We start from the raw sequence: 20,849 nt of genomic DNA on the forward strand, positions 1-20,849 counted from the left end.
TGGCTGGCTTAGCAAACCTAAATGTTATGCAAGAACCAGGTACCTTAATGTTTTCGGGGAGATTCAGCTGCTGTCGCTTCTCCTTCAACTGTTTCATCACAGCATGCATGGTGTCCTCCACAGAAGGACTGGTGGGGGAATCTGCTGGATCCAGCTTCACAGTCTCTTTGGAGCTCCCCTGATGAAAGTTCCTTTGGGCTCTTTTGAGGGGGAAGCTTTGTTCTTCTGACATCTTGAGCTTCAGCTCTGTGAGGAAAATCCATGCAACATCTCACTGAGCAAATACCTGCAACCTATAGCTTCTGCTACAGGAACATGCACACACTGCATCCTCTCACTGATCTGGGATGCTCACATAGAGACCGGAGACACAGTGACCCACAGAACCAAAAGCAATGCCCCAGATGTGATAGCAAGCCAAGAAACTCCTTACTTTGGTTGCCCCCCAGGACAGAGAAGAGAGAGTTCTGGTCTCTCACGAACTTGGTTCAGCCTCTTGTTCATGCTGACCTGTTCCTACATAACATGTCCTCAGGAAAATAAGGCAATAAGGTTGGGAATGCCTAGAGAGTTGAATCATGGTACTTGCTCCTCAGCTATTGGTATCTAAGCCAACTTTGCATGGCTGCCAGAGATTCAGTTCCATTTTCTCTATTATAGGGGGGAACAATCAGGCACAGCCTGATGGGGTTGGGGGTCACCCCACATAGGGTACAAACAGTCTAATCCTTCCCCATAGCCCCTTTGTTTCTCCACAAAACACTACATCTACCAGAGGAAGAAGGCTTTCCTTAACCCCTGTTCAGTTTCAGACAATATGAGATCTCAAGGCTCAAGTCAGTTAACCTAAAAGAAGGCATTGGTGGCAAAGGTCCTCCACATTAACCATGGTCCATCTTTGGGCAACATGATAATATGGCCTATGCACTGGTTTGCAATATCATGTGAACAGGCCCACTGCCTTTCCCCTTGTCTTTCTGTATTTAAACAATGTTATTAAAGGCACAGAGAAGGCAGAAGAAAACTGTTCCAAACCTGACCTGCACCATTATGAGCGTCTCTCCTATCTCTCTACAGTTGGATTACATGACCTCCGAGGTCCCTTTTAACTTGATGATTCTATAATCGGGTACGCCAAACTCACTGTGGACCATCAGAAGTCATGCGGGGCAACTGGAAAGGAAATACGCAGAGGTCCCCCTACACAATGGAAGCCACAGCCTAAAGCTGTGTGAGTCACAGGCCTCCTGGAGCTGACGACCACAAATGGGAGCCTGGGAAAAACAGAACTCGCCTGGGAGTCAAGCTCTAATTTTATGTTATTGTTTTCCATCAGTGATACAACTGGAGCTGTGCTGAAACATCTTGCTGTGTTTTCTCCATGTACTGGGGAGCAACAAAGCAAAAAGTTTGAGGGGGGGAGCAGAGAGGCAAATGCAAGACATCCAAGAAGAAGGGAGGCTGGCTGGGGTGTAGGCAAGGGTCCCTGGAACAGTGAGGGATAAGAACAGGGCTGTTAGTTTCGTTTCGGTCCTATTGGTCCTAACGATACGGGCAGATTCTTGCTACTTCTGCAATTTTATGCAAGAGCAAGGCCATCTTATTTTTTTATCACATTTATACCCCATTGCAGTCATGAACAGATTCTCAGTGGTTCACAACATAGAACAGAACAATACATAATAATAAAAATACAAAAACTACAACTCCCAGTCTCCCTCTGGAAACACTCCGTTTTCAGCTGCCAATCCAACTTCCCACGTAAGAGGGAGTTTTTGAGATGCTAGGAGAGATTTCCCCCCAAGACTTTGGAGAACTGTGCTGTTGCAATTTTTTCCTAACACCATGTCTGTTTTACCAAACCTAATAGCCCAATATTTAATCCATTAACTCTACAGACAAACAATAGACAGGGCCCCATGAGTCTTTCTACAAATTTCCTGTGCGGAGCAAACAGCAGCTTCAGAAGGGAGGTACAGATCAAGAACCCAGAATGGAGGGAGGTCATTAATCCTATCTGAAGCTTGTTTCAGGGCCCCCCACCTCCCACATGGTGACATCAGCAGGGTAGAACCAATTTTGCAACTCAGCTTCCAGCTTTGCTCATTAATGTCCTTCTTTATCTATTTTGCACAGGCCTTTGTAATCAAACGGATATAGTAATAGTATGGAGCAGATTGCTAGGCTTTTTGAGATTTAAAAAGATGTTATTAAAAAGTCACACTGTGTGTCTTCTGGCACACAGTTTTTTGAGGAATATATTTGATCTCCAACTGCGTCCAGTGCGGGTTATAATGGAAATGTAAGAAGTCTATGGTCTGGTGCAAATCTGACACTTGGGACATACTGAATAGGGAAATAATATGTTTTTAAAGTCCGTTTGGTATCATAGGATCAAACTTAGCATTTTATGATTAATGCATGAAAGGTATCTACATAATGACGCTATTAGCTCTGCAGTAGCTCTGTCAGTGGAGAGCTGGGCTGATCCTGGAAGTGGCTGGTATTTAAGGCCCCTGGAAAAGGAATGGAAACCAGCACCACTGGGTGTGCACAGAACCAGGTCTTGCTGGCTGCATCTCCAAGACAGTGTGGGTTAAGGGGTACTTAATTCTTCTCTCTCTATAGGGAAGCCTATGAATCAGTGAGGCAGGGAGAGAAAATAGCACTTCCCAGGATCCTTTAGAATGTGTCTTAAAATTTGTGTAGAATCAGTTGTAGCTAGCATTGAGGTTCTCCAAGAAATCATTTAAGATCATATAGGTAAGAAATGCCTTTCTGCACTGATAGGGTTGAATGTGGCCTTCCTTCAGCTTGGGGGATGGGGTGGAGGACACAAGTGCACCGAGAAAAATTCCTTCCTTTTCCTATCCAGTAGGCTGAATACAATACATTAATAGCTTCTGGTCTCATGAGAAACAGGTTAGATGCAATGGCTGTATGTACCTACCTTTTAGCTGTTTACGAGTTTTGGCCAGGTCATTCATCCATTTCATCACTTCAGGATTTGATATTTTGTCAGCATGGGAAGGCTACACAGAAATGAGAAGAAAAACACAACCATCAGACAGTGGATTTTAATGTTACTCTTATCAAATCAATATTTAAATCATACATATTATTGCCAAGATACATGCTGGAATTATGATGAGAGGAACCAGATCAACTTTCCAGATAATATTGGATGGCAATCTAGATTAGATCACAGTTGGATCGATTGCTCACCTCTGCTGTACACTGATGTCAACCTAATCATTCTAAGGGTTGAAGAAGAGCTGGGTGAAGATCCTTTCCTCTGTCAAGGGCTAGACTGATATAGGATAACTTATCAAGGAGGCATGACTTGCTGGTGGCGGGGTCCAAGCCAAAAGTGCTTTCCTCTATCTGCCACTCCTCTTTCTTTCCTTTTTTCCTTTCCTCACTTGTATTTATTTATTTACTTACTTACTTAGCTGCATCACTGTTAAAGTAATGTTTTTCTTCCTACACTGTCCAAGGACATCCTCAAGGCATATGAAAACGTTGACGTCTGTCACCCATGCCTTTGGACAGAAATGACTGGGAGCAGAGATAGAATGGGGATCTCTTACAGGGGCAGCAAATTTTGGGCCAGTCTTGTTTTCTGCCATTTCATGAATGAGTGGAAAACACTTCACTTCAGCAGCCGAAAACGTTTTCTCCTTGACTTCCTCCTTCCCATCCACCAGGCTACTAAAGGGCAGGCATATTGCTCTTAAAAAGGCCCACATCAATCACTTGTACAGGATTTGTGAAATTAAGCCAGGGACTGCATGAAGTCAACCCTGACCTTGGTGTCCAAAATCCCACCCAGTGCAACGGTTCCAGAAGTTTCACTAAAAGCAGCCTCTTTGTGTCTTGATTGTACCACTTCAATCTGCAGCTGGTTCCTATATCTGCATGCTTCCTTATGAGAAAACAGCATCTCTGGGAGAAGGCTAAATGAAAAGCTTTTCTCCTTAGGAAGAGATTTCTGTGTGTAGGGACTTGCTGATTTAGAAAAGGAATACATTCAACATTGTACTGGCATCTTAAGTCTGAGATGATACAAATACAGGTTTTGTGCCTCAAAGAGGACTATGGTATTTATTTGCAAAGGTTTAGCATCAGGCTCTTGGTCATAACCATGCTTTCTTCTTACTCCCCTTGGAATTAACTTATTTTCCAACCCCGAGGCCCTCTTGATGCTTTGGACTTCAACTCCACCATTCCCAGACCTTTGCTCCTCCTCCCTGGAGCTAACAGGAGCAGCAGCCTCAAAAACCAAAGGGATGTCCAGCTGCTCTCCCTTGTACAATGGTGCCACCTAAACATCAAATATAGGGAAGATGTCCGGAGCACCGCCACTCTGAAGGATAACCATGGGTGGCCAGAAGATGCTTCTTCTAGAGGCCTTGCAAGCAAGAGCAGAAAATGTTCTATATTTGCCAGGAAAACCTCTGTACATTAGGATTAGTGAGATCTTGGACAAACTGCATTTTAAAAACCAGGTTGAGAATATACTACCCACCACATTTTAATCATGCATCAGTTTTTACAGATAATGTTGCTCTTGGTGTCTCTAAGGACCTGGCGCTCTTGTGGAGTTTACCGATTGCTCTAGCTGAGAATGTCAGTTTGGTTTTGGCCATCATGATTTCCCAGCAGTTTACTGGGACCATGCTGTGCAAATCCAGCCAACTGCAGCTCTTTAAATACAGCATACTAAGCATAAGTATGCTTTTTTTCAAGCCCTGTTTAAAAACATTTAGTCTTACTTACCAAATGAGTCAATACAGTTAGCACGTGCTTTTCCCTTTGGCCCCGTGTAATGGCTGAAAACTAATTGTGGGGATTTTTGCCAGTCTCCATAGCAAGAACACAGTCTGCTACTTCCTAATTTTGCTGGTAGCTGGCTGCTGCTGACTGCTTTGTTTGGTGTAGCACAATGTGCTGATAACCCAGCCTTAGGCATCTGTGACATCATTGTTTAGCTAGCTAAGCCTTCATGAGGTCACATATTTAGCATAAGGACACTCCTAGCCACTCTCTTGTCTCCCACAGCTGACACACGAGCATGAGCCACGAATGTTCATTCAGATAACTGAAATCTGCCTTTGCTTCAGTGCTTGAGAACATCAGGAATGGCAGGCACCATCCTGCTCCGCCGGGAGCCCACCAGGCCAATGTCTTCTCCCTCTCTCCTTGCATTCAGAGGCAGCACCTCGGCCCCTCATGGTCTCTGAGAGGGATACAGCTGCTCTCCAGCTCCTTACCCGGTAATTCTTCTCTTGCTCAAACTTCTCTTCGTATTTCCTGATTTTCCTCTTCAGGCTTTGCAGGTGCTTTGTAAGTTGTACCATGGTCTGGGGCACTTTGCTGTCCTCACAGCTGCCTCTGGAAGAACTTCTTGGCCTGGAACATTAGAAATTATGAAAATGCCCATTTATGGTGCCATTCTACTGAATAAGAGCTCCAGCTACTGTGGAGTGCTATGACTATATGGGGAGATGGGAAATAAAGAGGTAGAGACAGAAGAAGAGAGCAGAGGGATATTACGGAAGGGGAAGACCTGCCTCGCCCTTGTCTCATTAAGAGCTCCCTAACCTCCAGAAGCCAGCAGGTGATTTCACAGCAGCACTAGATAAATACAATCACCCAGTAAAGGATCACGCTGCAGCTAAACAGATCATTACAGTGGTCAGCTGAGAAACAGCAGCCCCAGTCCCAGGTTGGGCAGCCTATATGAAATGCTCCAAAGCTGCCCAACACCCTCAAGTTCTGGAGATGTTGGGGTGTGATGATCAGCAGAAGCCTTCTTTGGGCAGGTGGCTCTGCTGAATGCTGGAACAGGCCAGCGTGAGATGGCCTGAAATGGGACCTCCTGATGATCTACTCCAGAGAGAATTCTGAAGGTGGGAACCTCCGCAAAGTTCACCCAAGCCTCCCCGGTGGCCCTTGAGAGCATCCAGGACGTTTCTATGCTCGTTTTAGCTCCGATGAGTAAGCTTGGAGAGATGCAAAAGCATTAATCTGTAATTATCTATTGCATTTCTTTTATTGCATATCGCTGCATATTCCTGTTCTACTGTTCCATTGGCTGCAGCTATTGATTTTGTACACTGCTTAAAGTCTCCTTGAGTAAAACAGTTTATAAATTCATAAATAAATGTATAAATATTTGGCCTAGGGTTGCCTACTGATTTATTTATTTTAAATAAGCATCTCTTTTATCGTGTATCATTTCACAAATGAAAATAAGAAAACCCTTGGAACGCCCTTTTTTTCATTGCCAGCATCATTACCCCAGCCATCCTTCCCTGAAACTTCAAGCCACCTGCTCTCTGCTCTCTTCTTTCACTCTGTTGTGGCCTGCGCTCCGGGGATTTAAAATAGTAACCACCACGCTGGCTTGCCTTATAAGGTTATTGTAAGGATGGTCACTAGATAAAGCATATTCAGCACACTGAAGTAGTAGAAGCACACACTGAAGTTACAGTAGAAGTGTTTGTTCCTTTTTCTATTATTAAAAACCTTGTTCCCTTGGGTAAAGATAAATAAACTCATAACTATCTACTATTAGCTGATTAAAACAAGGTTCAGCAGCTGCCAAACAGGAGCACCAGCAGTGACTTTGGGGAAGCAGAATCCCTTCTATGAAACTCAAATGAGCAGTTGTTCTCCAGCCCCGCCCAGAATTGCAGCTTTGGGAGAAGAGGCCGGGGGCCTTCACAGAATCTGGGGAACCCTCCTTGATTCCAGTCTCCCAGAGCTTTTGAAGGAAGCTTCTGCTTCTGCTTGCCCCAAAGTAGCACTTCTAAAAGAGAACGATTTTCCCCCAGAGAAAAGCAACGTTGCTTGTGCTTGGGAAATGGGAAAGGTAGATGCAGCTTACATCATGAAGAGCTGAGCGCTTGGTGGGGAAGGAGCCGATTCGGGGTCTAAGTTAAACCTCTGGCTTTGGCTAAAAATAGAGCAGCGAGGAGACAAGAGTGGATCATCTCCGTCAGTGATGTGATGCAGCAGCCTGCAAGTCCCTAAGGGGTCCTGGCCTTCGGGTCCGTGGTCTGCCTCGCCCTGGCCTTCTCGGTAGTCCTGCGCAGGCTCTGGAAGGTCAAGAATCAAGAGGTTTCTAAGGGCAAACCCGGTATCAGCCCATATTAAAAGGGAATTCAAGGTCCACCACCATGCCCAGAAGAAAACACATTCGCAACAGACTAGAGTAAAAATGTACTCTGCCCTGAGATGAGGTCAGCTGAAGAGAACAAACACAGATTAGCATTGGTACCAGTGACAAACTGAAACCGACACGACTCTTGGAATCCACTGGCAGATCTAGAATTAGCATCTTAGCTGATTCACTTCTTGCTGCCAAATATACTGTATAGCCAGGCTAAATGCTAAGAAGGCACTGCCATGTTCTGGTTTTTGCAAATGGAAGGTACCATCTGGGAGGAAGAGCAATAAATAAACAATAACAACATTTTTTTCCTATTTCAGCTATTATCAGAAGCAGCAGCAGATGGGTATTGACTATCTTTACAGATTTTTAGGCTTAATTGTTATCTCCTTTCTACTAATTTGTATTGCAGAGAAAGACATCCAATGTCCATTGTGATTAATACCCTCTTATTTGAATTCCCTTCCCTCCCTCCCTCCCTCCCTCCTTCCTTTCTTCCTTCCTTCCCCAATTACTGTTGCATTTTGTGTTGTTTACACACACAAACATGGACACATACACAGAAATACAGGAGTTCTGTAGAAAGTTAAAAAGACACACCCCTTTCTTCTGAACCACTCAAAATACCAAATACATAACTATGAATTAGAAGAAAAGTGAAGTTTGTAACCATTTATCCAAAATATATAAAGCATGCAAAACAAATTGTTCATGATATTAAATCTGTATGCCAGAATGATTTATTAAACCAAATAGCTAGCATTTATGAAAGAAGTAGAGCTAGTCATAAGTCTGTTTAAAGAAACCAAAATACTTAATGCTTCTACGTTTTGGCAGGCATAACAAAGCATATGCCTAGTTTTCATTCCCCTGATTTCTAAGTTGATGGCCTCTATAATTTATGACTATGGATCGATTAACTCTGCACAGTCCACATACAGTAAGGTGAGTTTATACCTTAAATTAAAAAGTAAGCCAAGTTCCTTTCTTTCAAATAAATATTTTCCTGTACTTAAATGCCAAGAGAAAAACACGAGCAAATGGCAGTTCTTAGGACTTCTGCCCAGACCTTTGATAATGCTCTTTTAAGATGTGAAGGACTGAATGATGAGTCTTTGGCACACAAGCAGAGGCTCGGCTGGCACTCAGTTCCTGCCATAATTAAATTAAGCCCTGGAAGAGACTTTGTATGCAAGAGATACAGTACATTGAAAATCAGTATGGAAGGGATAATACAATTACAAGAAACCAGATGCCTTCGTAAAGGCCCAGATCCAGAGCTTACAGCTACATGCCAAGTTCTTTCCAGCACACAGATGTTCTCAGCATTGCCAACCTGGCTCTTTGGTGGAAAGGCGAAGGGTCTTCAGAATCACCTAGACACTGATGCCCATCCAGTCAGTGGAAATTATGATGTTTTTTCCAGGCCTTTTTAATTAAAGCACAGGGTCACCATCGCTTAGACACCCAGGGTCCAGCTCACCCTTTGATGCTTTATTGTTGTTACTGTTATTACTTCATCTAGCCTCAAAACTGGGCATGATTTGGACAGCCTTAAACATTTCCCTTCACACTTTTTTTTCTGGGCTGAAAACACCCACTATTATTAAAAAGAGAGAGAGAGAAGGGCTGATGACATCAACAGGAGTAGAAATATTAAGTTTGACGAATACTTACCTTGAACATTTGGGATAAAATAGGATCTCCCAAATACAAAGGATAACAATCGATTTTGGTGTCTTAATCTCCCTACCCAAGACTGCTCTAAGAAACACATTTGCACCTTTTACTTTCAGGTGTAAATACGCATTTCTAAATGGCACAATTGCTAAATGTATTTGAAGGATTCTTAGGGAGAAAGTAGATTAGTTTTTGAGGAAGGGAAACACTGCGAATCTCCTATGGCCATTTTACTTATCTCTTGGTGCTTCTGTGTGTGAAAGAACATGGGCCTGGAAGAAAGAAAGGAGCAAAGAATCACTCAGGGAGGAGAAAAGACCACCCAGTAGGAAGTGTGACAAAGAAACTCAGAACACCCCTGCCTTGATCTTGTTTGGTCTAAGATGGAGGAGGGAGAGCTCTGTGAGGTTTCCAAGGTTCTGTTATTCTATCCAACAATAATCACCCCCCTTCTTGGTACTCCTGCCATGCCTGCTTCTGGACCTGGCCTACTTTAAGGGACTTACTCTGTGGAATCAGGCCACTGAAGAGCAATGGACACCAGACAGTACCGACATATTTTAAGCCTGCCTACCTGTAATCTACTTGCCACATTGCTAACTAGGACCTATTTTTCACACACAGTGATGTGCTTTTGCCTGAATCCAGAAGGCCAGATCGTGCCATCTGTGTGACTGCAAGTTCTTGAAAAGAAAACAACGCTCTCCCCACCCAACTGATTAATTTCTGACACTCAGTTCTACTGAACCTGTGAACAGAATTAAAATGCCCAGTCAGCAAGTTTAGTAACAAAAATTAATGTTTTGGTTTTGTATTCTCTTCTGAGGCGATCAAGCTGAAATCAATATTTGTGCTGAAGTAGCAGTGTTTGAAAAGGATCTTGTTGGGAACAGGGATGGAGGAAAATATGTTCAGTCATAGTTTTTGTAAGAGTTTGTCTAACTGATATCTCCAGAAACTCTATGCAAACTAGAGCATGTTTATGTGACAAAAATCAATGTGCAGATATGAAGACAAATGAGAAATGAAAACATTCAGGTTTTTTCTTTCCCCAGAGATCTAGAAATGATCCAGACTTAATTTATGGTTTGAAAAATAAGAAATGGGTGGAACTGAAATTGACAGGTATGCCCATCATAAAGGGTAGGAGGAAGTGACACTATGATGCTTGCACCACACAGTTAAGAACCTTCAAATGTGATTGTGTTTGAAAACGATGGAATTGAGCCTTTACAACACATTGTTTTTCCCAAAGCCACCAGTATTTATATGACCCAAAATAAAATATCTTTTTTTCCTCATTACGCCCCAAGCTTACAGTGTGATAGGTCTTACATTCTCAGATAATGCCTGAACTCATTCTCTTTTGGCACTCTTTTAAGGGATCTACCAATATACTGAATCACACCCAAAGCCCCTGAAGGATCTTTTATGATGAAAACCCAAGGGCATGAATTAACCAAAGACTTTCTTACCGCCACAGTAATCCCTGTCAGCGTGCATGCTGGTTGAGGTGGATGAAGAGGCCGGTTCCTCTGAAGCCACCAGCTGAGGACTTTCTTCCTGGTTTGGCAAAAAGACAGAGGAGAAGTCAGTTTGCAGAGCTGCAATGTCAGGCAAAACCAGAATGCTGGGCCAGGCTGAGAGTGAGCAGAACTCAAGGATCACATCTTCCTTCCTCAAGGCCTTTCTAGCAGCACCAGCAGAAAGATCTGCTTTTGGTCCCAGCTCAAGAGTTAGTTAGTTAGTTAGTTAGTTAGTTAGTTAGTTAGTTAGTTAGTTATTTAGGCTCCAACACCCCTCCCCCCATGCCTTTGATGAACCTTCACCATACCCATCCCATTAACTGACCCAGATGACTTTTAACCCAAAGGAGGGATGAGTTCATCAGCCCAATATTTGTTTTAAAAAGGCAGTCTGAGAAGCTGGAGGCTTTGCTCATCTCAGAGTAAAACAATGAAACCTTACTGACCAATTTCACCAGTTCTTTGTTCCAACTGCTAGAACTAAGGAGGTAAAGCCCACCCCTGGCCATTCATTAAAATTTGGAAATGAAATTCCGTTTTTCCCATCAGGCTCCAAAGCAAAATAAGCAGATTGACATCCCTTTCTACCAGCAAATCCAGCAAGGCAAGACTAGTTATCCCTTTGTAGCTTCTCTGGCTATCATACCCAAGGTTCAACCAGGACATGTTACTCCACCAGTATAGTTCAGTACAAAAATCTTGCCTTCTTCATGTACCAAGCGAGTGTGGAGAGCCACGGATATGACCGTGAAGAAGCCATTCAGAAGTCATTAGGACTACCTCATAGGGCTGACAGCGGGGTTGTTATGAGTCCCTGAGTAAGGCCTGCATGTTTATCATTCCTTCCCAAAGAAGTCAGGATACTAGGAATTCCACATAGACCAAGTGAACAGCGTTGCCTCCAAAAGTGCAATCTCGTGATATACAGTAGTCCAAATTGGAGGGTATCATTGGTTATTCCATAAAAAAAGGTGCTAGCCATTGCTCCCATAAATCCCAAGAGAATGATGAGGAGCAAATTCAGAAACTAACAGTAGGAGAATGGAAACAGGCATTATGATTAAGTTCTCCATCCACAGAAAATACTTTCCTTTATTAGAAATACTTTCTGCATATGTTTGATCCACAATTAACCATTGTCACCCACTGTGAACTATGGTACAAAACCACCCCAGAAGAATACTGTGATAAAAAAGAAAGATGCTTGCTTTAGCAGCACTAATACAGTAATGTTTCATTTTTTGAAAATTCATCAGCTTTGGGTATCTTTTACTATCTGGTAAAAAGTGAGAATGTTGATATAGTACAAAAAATACACTAACACTACTTTAAGTTGAATTTGGCCATTACCTGGCCAAAGAAATCAAGATAGAGAATTTAGACCAGCCAAGCTGAAATTCTCTCAGGTCTTTCATGACTACTATACATACAACAAATGATGAAGCCCTCTCAAAAGGTGAAGAAAGATTTATTGAACAGAAACTTTGAAAACATGCTGATTCCCTTAATGTTCATAGTTATTTTATGTCTGAAGTTCACTAACAGTGTTAGGAAGATCCCTACTAAATGGATATCATTTTATAATCCCTTTTTAAAATAAATGAAAGTACCAATAGAGGCGAATATGTGCAGCTCAGGGTTGAACTGTGGCGTCCTTGGGGTTCTCTGAGCTGGGTTCTTTTCTTGCAAATGTTTCGTTACCCGGCTAGGTTACAAAGGACTCCATAAATGAAAGTGATCAACAAAGCATTAAAAATGAAATTACCATCATAAGAAATCACCACCTTAAAAAAAAAAAATTCAGAAGAAAACACAAGCCAAGCAAGGAAGGAAGAGAAAAAGGAAGTATAATTTGGGTATATATTAAACTCATGTGTCATCTTAGGAGGTACAAACGCTGAACTTCCTCATTCAACATTTCTGTCCAAAAAGGCATTTGTGTAGATCAAGGTAATCTGTGAGGAATTTCCTCATTCATGTAATTAAAGAATAGAGACTAAAAGTGGGAAAGCCACAAGATTTCAAGAGTCTCTGCAGTCTTAATTTTTCAACCATTTCATTGAATACCTCGACTGGAAAAAAGTTGACGTTTTGTTTTCCATCGTTCTGTTGTAGTAAATCTGTTGGCTAATAAATACTGAATTAATTTCGAGTGCTGCATCATTTTATATGTGATAGAAATGGAGGAAGAGCTACACTAGAATGAATTATTAAAGGTTGTTGCATAACTTTTCTAATTTCCTGAAAAATGTTTCTACTTTCCTCAACCAAAATAAAGAACTAATTTGGTACTGCCACCAGAGATGGCAATATGCTTTATATAATGTCATTACAACCCCCAACACAATTTTTACATAACTTCAATTAGTTTAATGCAGTTTTAAGGGGGTGTAGTATCATCTGTTATTTTTATAGTCAATTCTGGATTACTTGTCAGAATACAGTAGATTTAAAAGGAATGTTATGCCATCAGGCAACTCAACTCAAACAACTCTCCCTCTTCGTGAAAGAGAAAGTGAGTGTGACATAGTGACTAGAATAAATCTAGGGACAGCCAGGTTCAAAACAAGTTCCTCAGTTATACATTTTAGTGGGGGACCTTCAATAACTTCTATCTCACAAGGTTGTTGCAAGGATAAAACCACAGGAAACACATGCAGGCCTCTTGAGCTTCTCTGGATAAGAGTGTGATAGAAGCACAACATGCAATGGAGCTCCAGGATCCTGGGGGTTCAGCAATTCCTGGAGAAGGTTCCTTCCTCAGGCGTGCCCACCTCCACCCTCACTGATGTCTCTCCAGTATCATGATCCCATCCCACCTCTCTCCAGTCACTCTTTGCCCAACATGGGTCAGAATATATTTATCTCATTCTTTTTGATGACTTTCTCAGGTGCATGGTTAATAAATTCATTGTATCTCAAAGAAGGGGAAATAATGGGAAACCACCCAATCAATGAGAACTTACCACTTAGCAACAGCCAGAGACCCTCACTTCTCAGCATAATCAATGGCACTGAACAATGGGACCTGTAGTGAAGAGAGCAGCAGCTCTCTTCCCATTCCTTAAGTGTTTTAACTCTACTGTCTTATTAGAACAGTTTTAATAAAGTCAGCATACAGTAAAATATATATGTATCAGTGACTCTATTTGCACATCCTTTATTAAAATCTACCGCATCCTTTCAGAACAAGGGAGAATTTAAAAAGAAGGTGTTGGTTCAGAAGCAACCCTGGGGGATAAAATAAAAAAGAATGCAGCCTTACACATTTCAATTGATCTGGAAAGAAACTGCTATGGTTTCTAAACATGATCATTAAGAATACTGTCAATATCTGTAAAGATGGAAGGAAAGAACATATTTTCATCAGTACTTTCCTTTGTGTTTGAAACAAATCAACAGCAATATAAAACAAAGAGCATCATGTTTTATTGATTCTGGCCACTGCAGAGTCAGTGATTTTGATTTTATTTTTTTTTATTCAGGCCTATTATGATGATCCTAACTACTTTTGTTTTGATAAAGAAGAGCTCATTACAATGAAGGGTAAAGAGGGAGAAGCAACCTAACTGTTGTTCAAAACATCTTTGAAGGGTGCCATCCAACAGCTCCCTGACTGATTCTCGTGATTTTGTCCCCATGGGAACCTTTGAAAGTTAAATCTGCATCCATTTACTCAGCCAAACCTTCAATCTAAATAAACCAAGTCTGGACTGGAATTCTGAGATGGGGAGATAGAAAGAATTTGATCTTTATCAATTTTCCTGTGAACAAAGCCAATCCACGACTCCCAGATTAATTTCCAAATCAAACATTTGTTATTTATTCAGCATTCACACTTCTCTAAATACCTTATGCAGTGTTAGGATCAAAAAATATGCAAAGCTGCATTTTAAGAATGTTTATTTTGAGAGAAAATATGTTTATTTAAATGAAAATGTTCATGCACATTTTTAAAAAATAAGGAATGGATGAAGAAATGACAAAGGAGATTTGTCACAGTGACACAAATCAGAGACTTTAGGTACTGCTTTAAGTGGTCTTGGAAGGGGTACTTCTACATGTTTAGATCTTATCAGGCCTACAGGCTCTGTCGCACACGTGTGTCTTTGCTCATATGTGTATCTAGACATCTTCAAACATATATCCTATCTGCAACTGAATTAGAATCACGAGCCCCTTGACCAGATCCCATACTCCATAATGACAACCCACTCCCCTCTACAGATTCCTACCCCTGGAATGTGAATCACCACACTTTGGACTTGGGCTGGAGCTTCCCCGAGCATGGTTCAGTGAAATAACCAGACTGGATTGTTCAAGCACTATGCACAAATCTTGGATGGTTCTCTGTCCTTTAATCAGCTCTATCTTGTCTCTGACCACCCCACCCCACCCCACCAGCTGGGCACATTTCTTCCAAATACAAGCAGCTGATTTAGAGAAAAACACTTCTGGACTTCCACCACTGATTCTGATAAACAACAGCTTGAGCAGAACAGCTGACTCAAGCAAAGAGTAACCTGAAGGAAGGGACTTTCAAGCAGGCTTATAACTGTGGAGACACCAGAGCTCTGAAGGGGAAACCCTCAGAATCTTATTCATAAGCCAAATGGTCTTTGCATGCCTATATTCCATCATCCTACCTAGACAAGCATAGAAAGTCCTTAGAGTTGGATATAATCAGTCTAAGATTCTCAGTGTTTGCTTCAAGAAAAATATTGAAAGCTTCCAGTTTTTGAGTCAAGAAACATGGGCTTGTCTGTTGATGGCCCCTTTGAAATTTCAAGAATATAAGAAGAGTACAGTTTCACTTCCAGTAAAAGTGTGCTTGGTTGTTTTCATGTTGTTGCCCACAATTTGGGCAATGGAATAAAGTCTACAGGACAAGCACATGCATATAATCTCACAGTTTATGGCAGATACAGAACTATTTCGTTTTTCTTGGCACAGTACTGAGGTTACCATAGGGCATAATCTGGATTTTCTTCTCAAGCCCTAAATTCAAGAAAATATTTCCAGTGCCATGGGGAAGACTTTGCGGAGGAGCGAAGAAGGAGTGTTTGTCCAAAAGGAACATTCATTCTGCAGCCCTAATGGTCTAAACTCATTAATCTTTGCTGCCCTGCAATAGCAGAGCAATTCTAGGGCAATACCTTTTTTTTATTATACATGTTTCCCACAGAGCCCTGCAAATATATTTTTAGAAACTCACCGAGGGTGCTATTCTAGGGACCATATCAGTGCAGGGCCAGTTATGTTCCCACAGTCATCTCCAGTTGGTTCTCCCCTATTCACTCAATCCAGGAAAACTCTCCTTAAAAAATTCTTGGAAAACCTTTTCAGCAACATATTTATCCTGCTATTATTCTCCTGGCCAGAAATGCTGATCCTCATCTCTTCCAGTTTTGCACATCATATCCTTCTGCCCTTCTCTCAAATTCCCAAATCCCTTCTTATGCATCCCATAAAACCTTCAGAGACTGAAAAAGTTTCAGAGTTTTCAAAAGCATTTCAACATTCAGAACAAAATGAAAATTAAACTATGGGCGTGCAAGTGGCCACAAACGATGCAGCTTAGTAAAGTGCATGATTTATCTAATATACAAATAGACAGTGCAAAAAGGAGGCCATCAATTTGGCACCCGTATGTGGTCAAACCAAACAGTACAAAGAAGACCGGCTGTGCAAAACCCAACCCCCCTACCCTTTCTAGATTTTTAAGAGGGCACGAGTATTCAGACATTAACCAATCATCATTTCTTGTGTTTATCTAGGCTAAAACTACATTTCCAACATGTATGGCCCAGTCTAATCTGAAAAAAAGGGTTGGTATATCTGTCCATTAGCTCTCTGTAGAGACTGTGGCTTTTAGAAGATCCCTCCATTATGCAGCATGAGACACGCAGCCTCCAGCTGAAATGTGTACTAAATTAGCATTCTGGATTATGCGTCTCTGATTTGTCCCGTTTTACCTCCTCTGGATAGAAGCAGCTCTATAAACTTTGGGATTCAGGTCTCTGTGTGCCTCCCATTTACTTACTTACTCACCTACAAGTGCTTTTATGCCACTTTAGCCAAAAAGTTGAAGAGTTTAGAAAAGTAACATGCATTAAATTACACGGTACGTATAATATTAATAAAGAATATCATCAACTCATAAAACCCCAATAACCACAGCAACATTACCCCATCCACACACCTCCTCCAAGTCCACCTGTCTTTGACAGACTCCTAGCACAGCAAGGTCAACTTTGATGCTTGCAGAACACACCTGAGCTCACTCTTCCCTCACTCTTATTTGCTCCAACAAGGATGGAGCAGCATCTTGGGCCGGGCATCTCTGGGCTTCTGACGGACTTACCTCAGTGAGCTTTTGGAGATGTTCAGCAGCATCGTTTGGTGAAATGAATGCACTTTGATCTGCCCTGCAAAATGGGAATTGGAGAAGCAGAGAATCACATTCTAACAGACACTTCAGCAAACCAGCATAACTCTGGTGAAATTCCGCTGTGTTCATTAAATTAACCCATTTCTGGATTTTGCTTAGCTCTTTAGAAGCACAGGTAGGATAGAATGTGATCCACTCAAAAAAAAAGTGGGGGATAGGAATGTTAGGTGATAGAAAGCGAATGTTATTACCTGTACTTCTGTAATGCATTTACAGTACTTAAAAGTGTACAGAAATGCACTCATGGTAATTATTCATTATATCATAAAGGTCCTGTCCTGCAATGTCATAGATGAACTGAAGTATGATGCTGGGAGATGTTTCCCCTGATTGACAGTGGCAAGCCAATAATTTCTGAAGCAAATGCAAGGTGTATGCACGTAAGCGTTTCGATGAACACCAGCTAAAACTAAAAATCGCACTCTGGGTTAGATATGCCTGCACCAGCTGAAATTTAACAGTCTGATCTGTTTTGTGATTTCTTAATCCTCATTATCTGCCCCATAAACCATATTCATCTTGCGTCCATCAGTAAATGGAGGAAATCTTGGAATAGTGGAAGAAAGGCAATTTTTGCTAGGGCAGGAAATGCCGTTGTGCAGCTGCCTTGCACAATTTTTTTTCTTAAGGGATCCAAGAGCCTGTAATTCTCACTGGTCACCCCACTCAGTTATATTTTATCCTCTCAGGAGGAGTAGCTACAATGGAGGAGGAGACAGGAGTAGCTACAATGACCTGAAAATGTCTGACAGGCTAATAAATGGTTTCTGAATAGGCACAGCCAGCCATGCTGGCTGGGGGATTCTGGGAGCTGAAGTCCACACATCTTAAAGTTGCCAAGGTTGAAAAACTCTGCTGTATACCGTCTGAGGGTAAATAAGTAGCCCAGCACCCAATCCCCTTCAAACTCCCAGTTTAGAGATTCCAACATTTGCACCTTTGCAAAACCCTGCATCGCTTTTCATATTCATCTAATATTTGTTACTTGTGTAACACTCCACAGCGCTGACTGTTCCGATGGAAATCAAGATTTCCACTGTCTTCTTCTGGGAGATGACATCGTGCCCGCACACAGTTTTCAGAGAAGACCGTTTTTTCCTCTTAATCCGGAGCTTGAGTGTTCATCTTTTCTCCCTTGCTTTTTCTTTCAAGGGCACAATATCTAGAGCTCTGGTTCTGATGGAGAAGCCAGTGCAACGTGATTCTACATTTCTGTGTGGTGACCTACCAAGAACTTAATGTACCACCTCCTCTGATGCCAAGGTAAAACTGAGAGAACGGGGAGGGGGTTGATGCTGTCAGACACCCGAGATGCCAACGTGAGGGAGTGGCGACCTACTTTCAGTTTGGTGAATCATGTTGTGTGAGCTGCTAAAAAATCACCCCTCCTTTATTGTACACAGAAGCCACCAGACTCATTTATGCGAAAAGAATACCTGGGTTGAAACCTGAGGACCGTTTCCTGGTATCTGAGCGTTATGTTCTCAGCATAATCATTAGTCGATGTCCCTGTTTTCCTCTGACAGTCTGACAGCCATGACGCTGCACTTCCCATCTCCTATTAAAAGGGGGGGGGGGACAAAAACATATTCAAGTAATTGGCAGCCAGACTGATGTTGACTATCTATTTTGGGAGAGGAAAAAGTTAAATATGTATAGGGGAACAGAAGAAAGAAGACCAAGAGGGTAATCAAAAGTTCACTCTCTGTTTGCTTAGTACAAACATGAAGATCACAATGTGGTAGAGGGAGGGGGGGACCTTCTCAGTGCATACTTGCATGCAACATCGGTGCTCTTTTCATTCCTCACAATGTTCCTCAGAACAAAGCACCTTTACAATCGTTAGATTATTTCTCCAAATTTACTCAGCTCTTTTTTCAAGCCATCTCTATTATCACTTTCAGACTTCCACCTGTCATCCACCCACTAAAGATCTTTACACATTGCAGAGGCTTAAGACTGGAAGTTAGGGTAGTGCTCACAACTTGCTGCTTTCCAGATGTGTCCACCCAATAATTCCTGTGCTGATGGGGAACTCTGTGAGTGGAGCCCAGCTCATCTGGAAAGAGACGGGTTGGTGAAATCAGCTCCAGAAAAGTCTTCCCTACATCGAGGTCCTTTAACAACTCCCACAGTCATTGTCACTGGCCATGCTAAATGAAGCTGACGGGAACTGAAACCCAAAACATCTGGTTGTCTGTCCTTCCATTCACATAGTTTATTAGCATAGAAAAATGGATCGCCTAAAAACAGGCAAGTATGCTCTTGAAAGACAGAGGTTGGTTTCACCCTTCCATGGATATTGATCTTTTATTTGTTAGGCCGAAAGTGTTAATCAGTGTGATTCATCAATGAAGAGGTTTGGTTTATGTGCAAGCTGCAGATCAACCAACCGTAAGTTCACTTGGCCTGACCTTTGGGTTGGCTTTGCACATACCTTAATTCTACCAGCATTAGCAAATGCGGGTGTTCAACATTCTTAGCTGACAGGAACCAAAATCCACTAGTTATTCACACAACGTACGGATTTCCCTAATGTGCATCTCATTTTCATGCACTGAAGAACAGAGATCAACCTCTGCAAGGAGAGCTGCATGCCCGGGAGGAGGAATTGTTATTTTACATGGCTCAGCCCTAGAACTGCAGCTTGTATCATGCTGAGATGTTCATATACAGTTTTGTCCTTCCTTTGGTGGTTTTCATTGAGCCAGACTTTTCTTCTGCACCTTTACTGGAGAAAACAGGAAGACACTGTGGGTAGGAAAGTTTCAGGAATCATCTCATCTGAATACATGCCTTGATCAGGACCTGAATGCACTAGTCTTTCAGATCATACAACCTTTGCCTGGCTCAGATGCAACCTTAATGCCGAGCCACTGAACATTAGGAAACCTTTCTCACTCTATTCAATCTAGTTTGAATCAATCAGCAACCTTTCACACAGAGGTCCTTCGCCTCTCTGCCTCAAGCGATCTGCATAAGCTGGTCTGTTTACTGTCTTAACTCTCTGTCCTGACAATTAGTGCCAAAATGAGCAAATTCTACTTGCTCTAGTTTTCAAACCAGGAAGTCTTATTCCGATTAGAAGTGCTTCTCTAGGTCAGTTAAGAGCTTAAGAGCAAATCACTTCATGACCCATATTCACAGCAAGGCTTAGAAAATATAACCCATAAAGAAGGAAATACTCAGCTATAATTTCTAAGTATCAGGAGCTGTTTTATTCTAAAAGGTTTTATGTGTAAATACTGTTGTCTAGTGACCACTTGTAGTCGCAGGGATTCCAAGGAGGACAGCTCAGTGCAAAGGAATAGGGGAAGAAAATCCACCCAGAGAAAGGAGATCAGCGTGAACTAAATTCACTCCAGCCTTCCAGGTATGTGGGGGTCACAATTCTCAGAATTCCTAGTTCTATATTGTCAAGAGCCAGTTTGGTCTAGTGGAGAAGGCACCAGGCTAGAAACCAGGAGATGGTGCGTTCTAGTCCCACCTTGGGCATGAAAGCCGGCCAGGTGACTTTGGGCCAGTGCCTCTCTCTCAGCCCAACTCACCTCACAGGGTTGTTATGGTGGGGAAAATAGGAGGAGTACTAGGCAAGTTTGCCACCTTGAGTTATTTATAAAAATAATAAAGGCAGGATAAAAAATCTAAAAATAAAAAACCACCTGTGGGACAACCCAGTTGGAAAGAGCAAGTATACACACACAATTCTAGTTCAAAACAATAATGGATTGGTTGGTTTTACTTGACCAACAACTCGCTGACTTGTTTTATCTGCTCTCATTTTATACCATGATATATTTTACTACACTTGGGTTTCTTATGTCCCTTTTATTGTTATTAGCTCTTTTGGAATTGACACCACTCAACTAACCTGCAGAGTTTAATCGAATTCCAGATAGACCAATCCTGCACCGGGTGATGTGAGAACACTTAAACCTGGTTAATTGACCCATTTTGCCTGCCCTGCTTAGGGTCTGGGTTTGTGTGCTGGCTGAACCACCACTAAGGAGATGTG

At 42.0% G+C, this 20,849-nt stretch overlaps 1 protein-coding gene across 6 annotated transcripts in view; it reads right to left on the reverse strand.

Annotated features, from left to right (window-relative positions):
* The window catches only part of FAM13C (family with sequence similarity 13 member C), a 49,940-nt gene that overhangs the window by 17,133 nt on the left and 11,958 nt on the right, over nucleotides 1-20,849 (reverse strand). For all 6 annotated transcript variants that reach the window (XM_088129767.1, XM_088129778.1, XM_088129764.1 and 3 more), the window contains exons 3-9: nucleotides 18,271-18,392; nucleotides 16,748-16,811; nucleotides 10,333-10,420; nucleotides 6,893-7,103; nucleotides 5,274-5,412; nucleotides 2,951-3,032; nucleotides 44-246 (exon numbers count right to left, since the gene is read on the reverse strand). In XM_088129767.1, coding sequence (XP_087985893.1) covers nucleotides 44-246; nucleotides 2,951-3,032; nucleotides 5,274-5,412; nucleotides 6,893-7,103; nucleotides 10,333-10,420; nucleotides 16,748-16,811; nucleotides 18,271-18,392 — 909 coding nt within the window. The remainder of the gene's footprint in view (nucleotides 1-43; nucleotides 247-2,950; nucleotides 3,033-5,273; nucleotides 5,413-6,892; nucleotides 7,104-10,332; nucleotides 10,421-16,747; nucleotides 16,812-18,270; nucleotides 18,393-20,849) is intronic.

Source organism: Python bivittatus, unplaced genomic scaffold (genome assembly GCF_059951505.1).
Source record: "Python bivittatus isolate LINGU-HERP-01145 unplaced genomic scaffold, Pbiv_v1 ctg000050_np1212, whole genome shotgun sequence".
NCBI classification, from domain to species: domain Eukaryota; kingdom Metazoa; phylum Chordata; class Lepidosauria; order Squamata; family Pythonidae; genus Python; species Python bivittatus.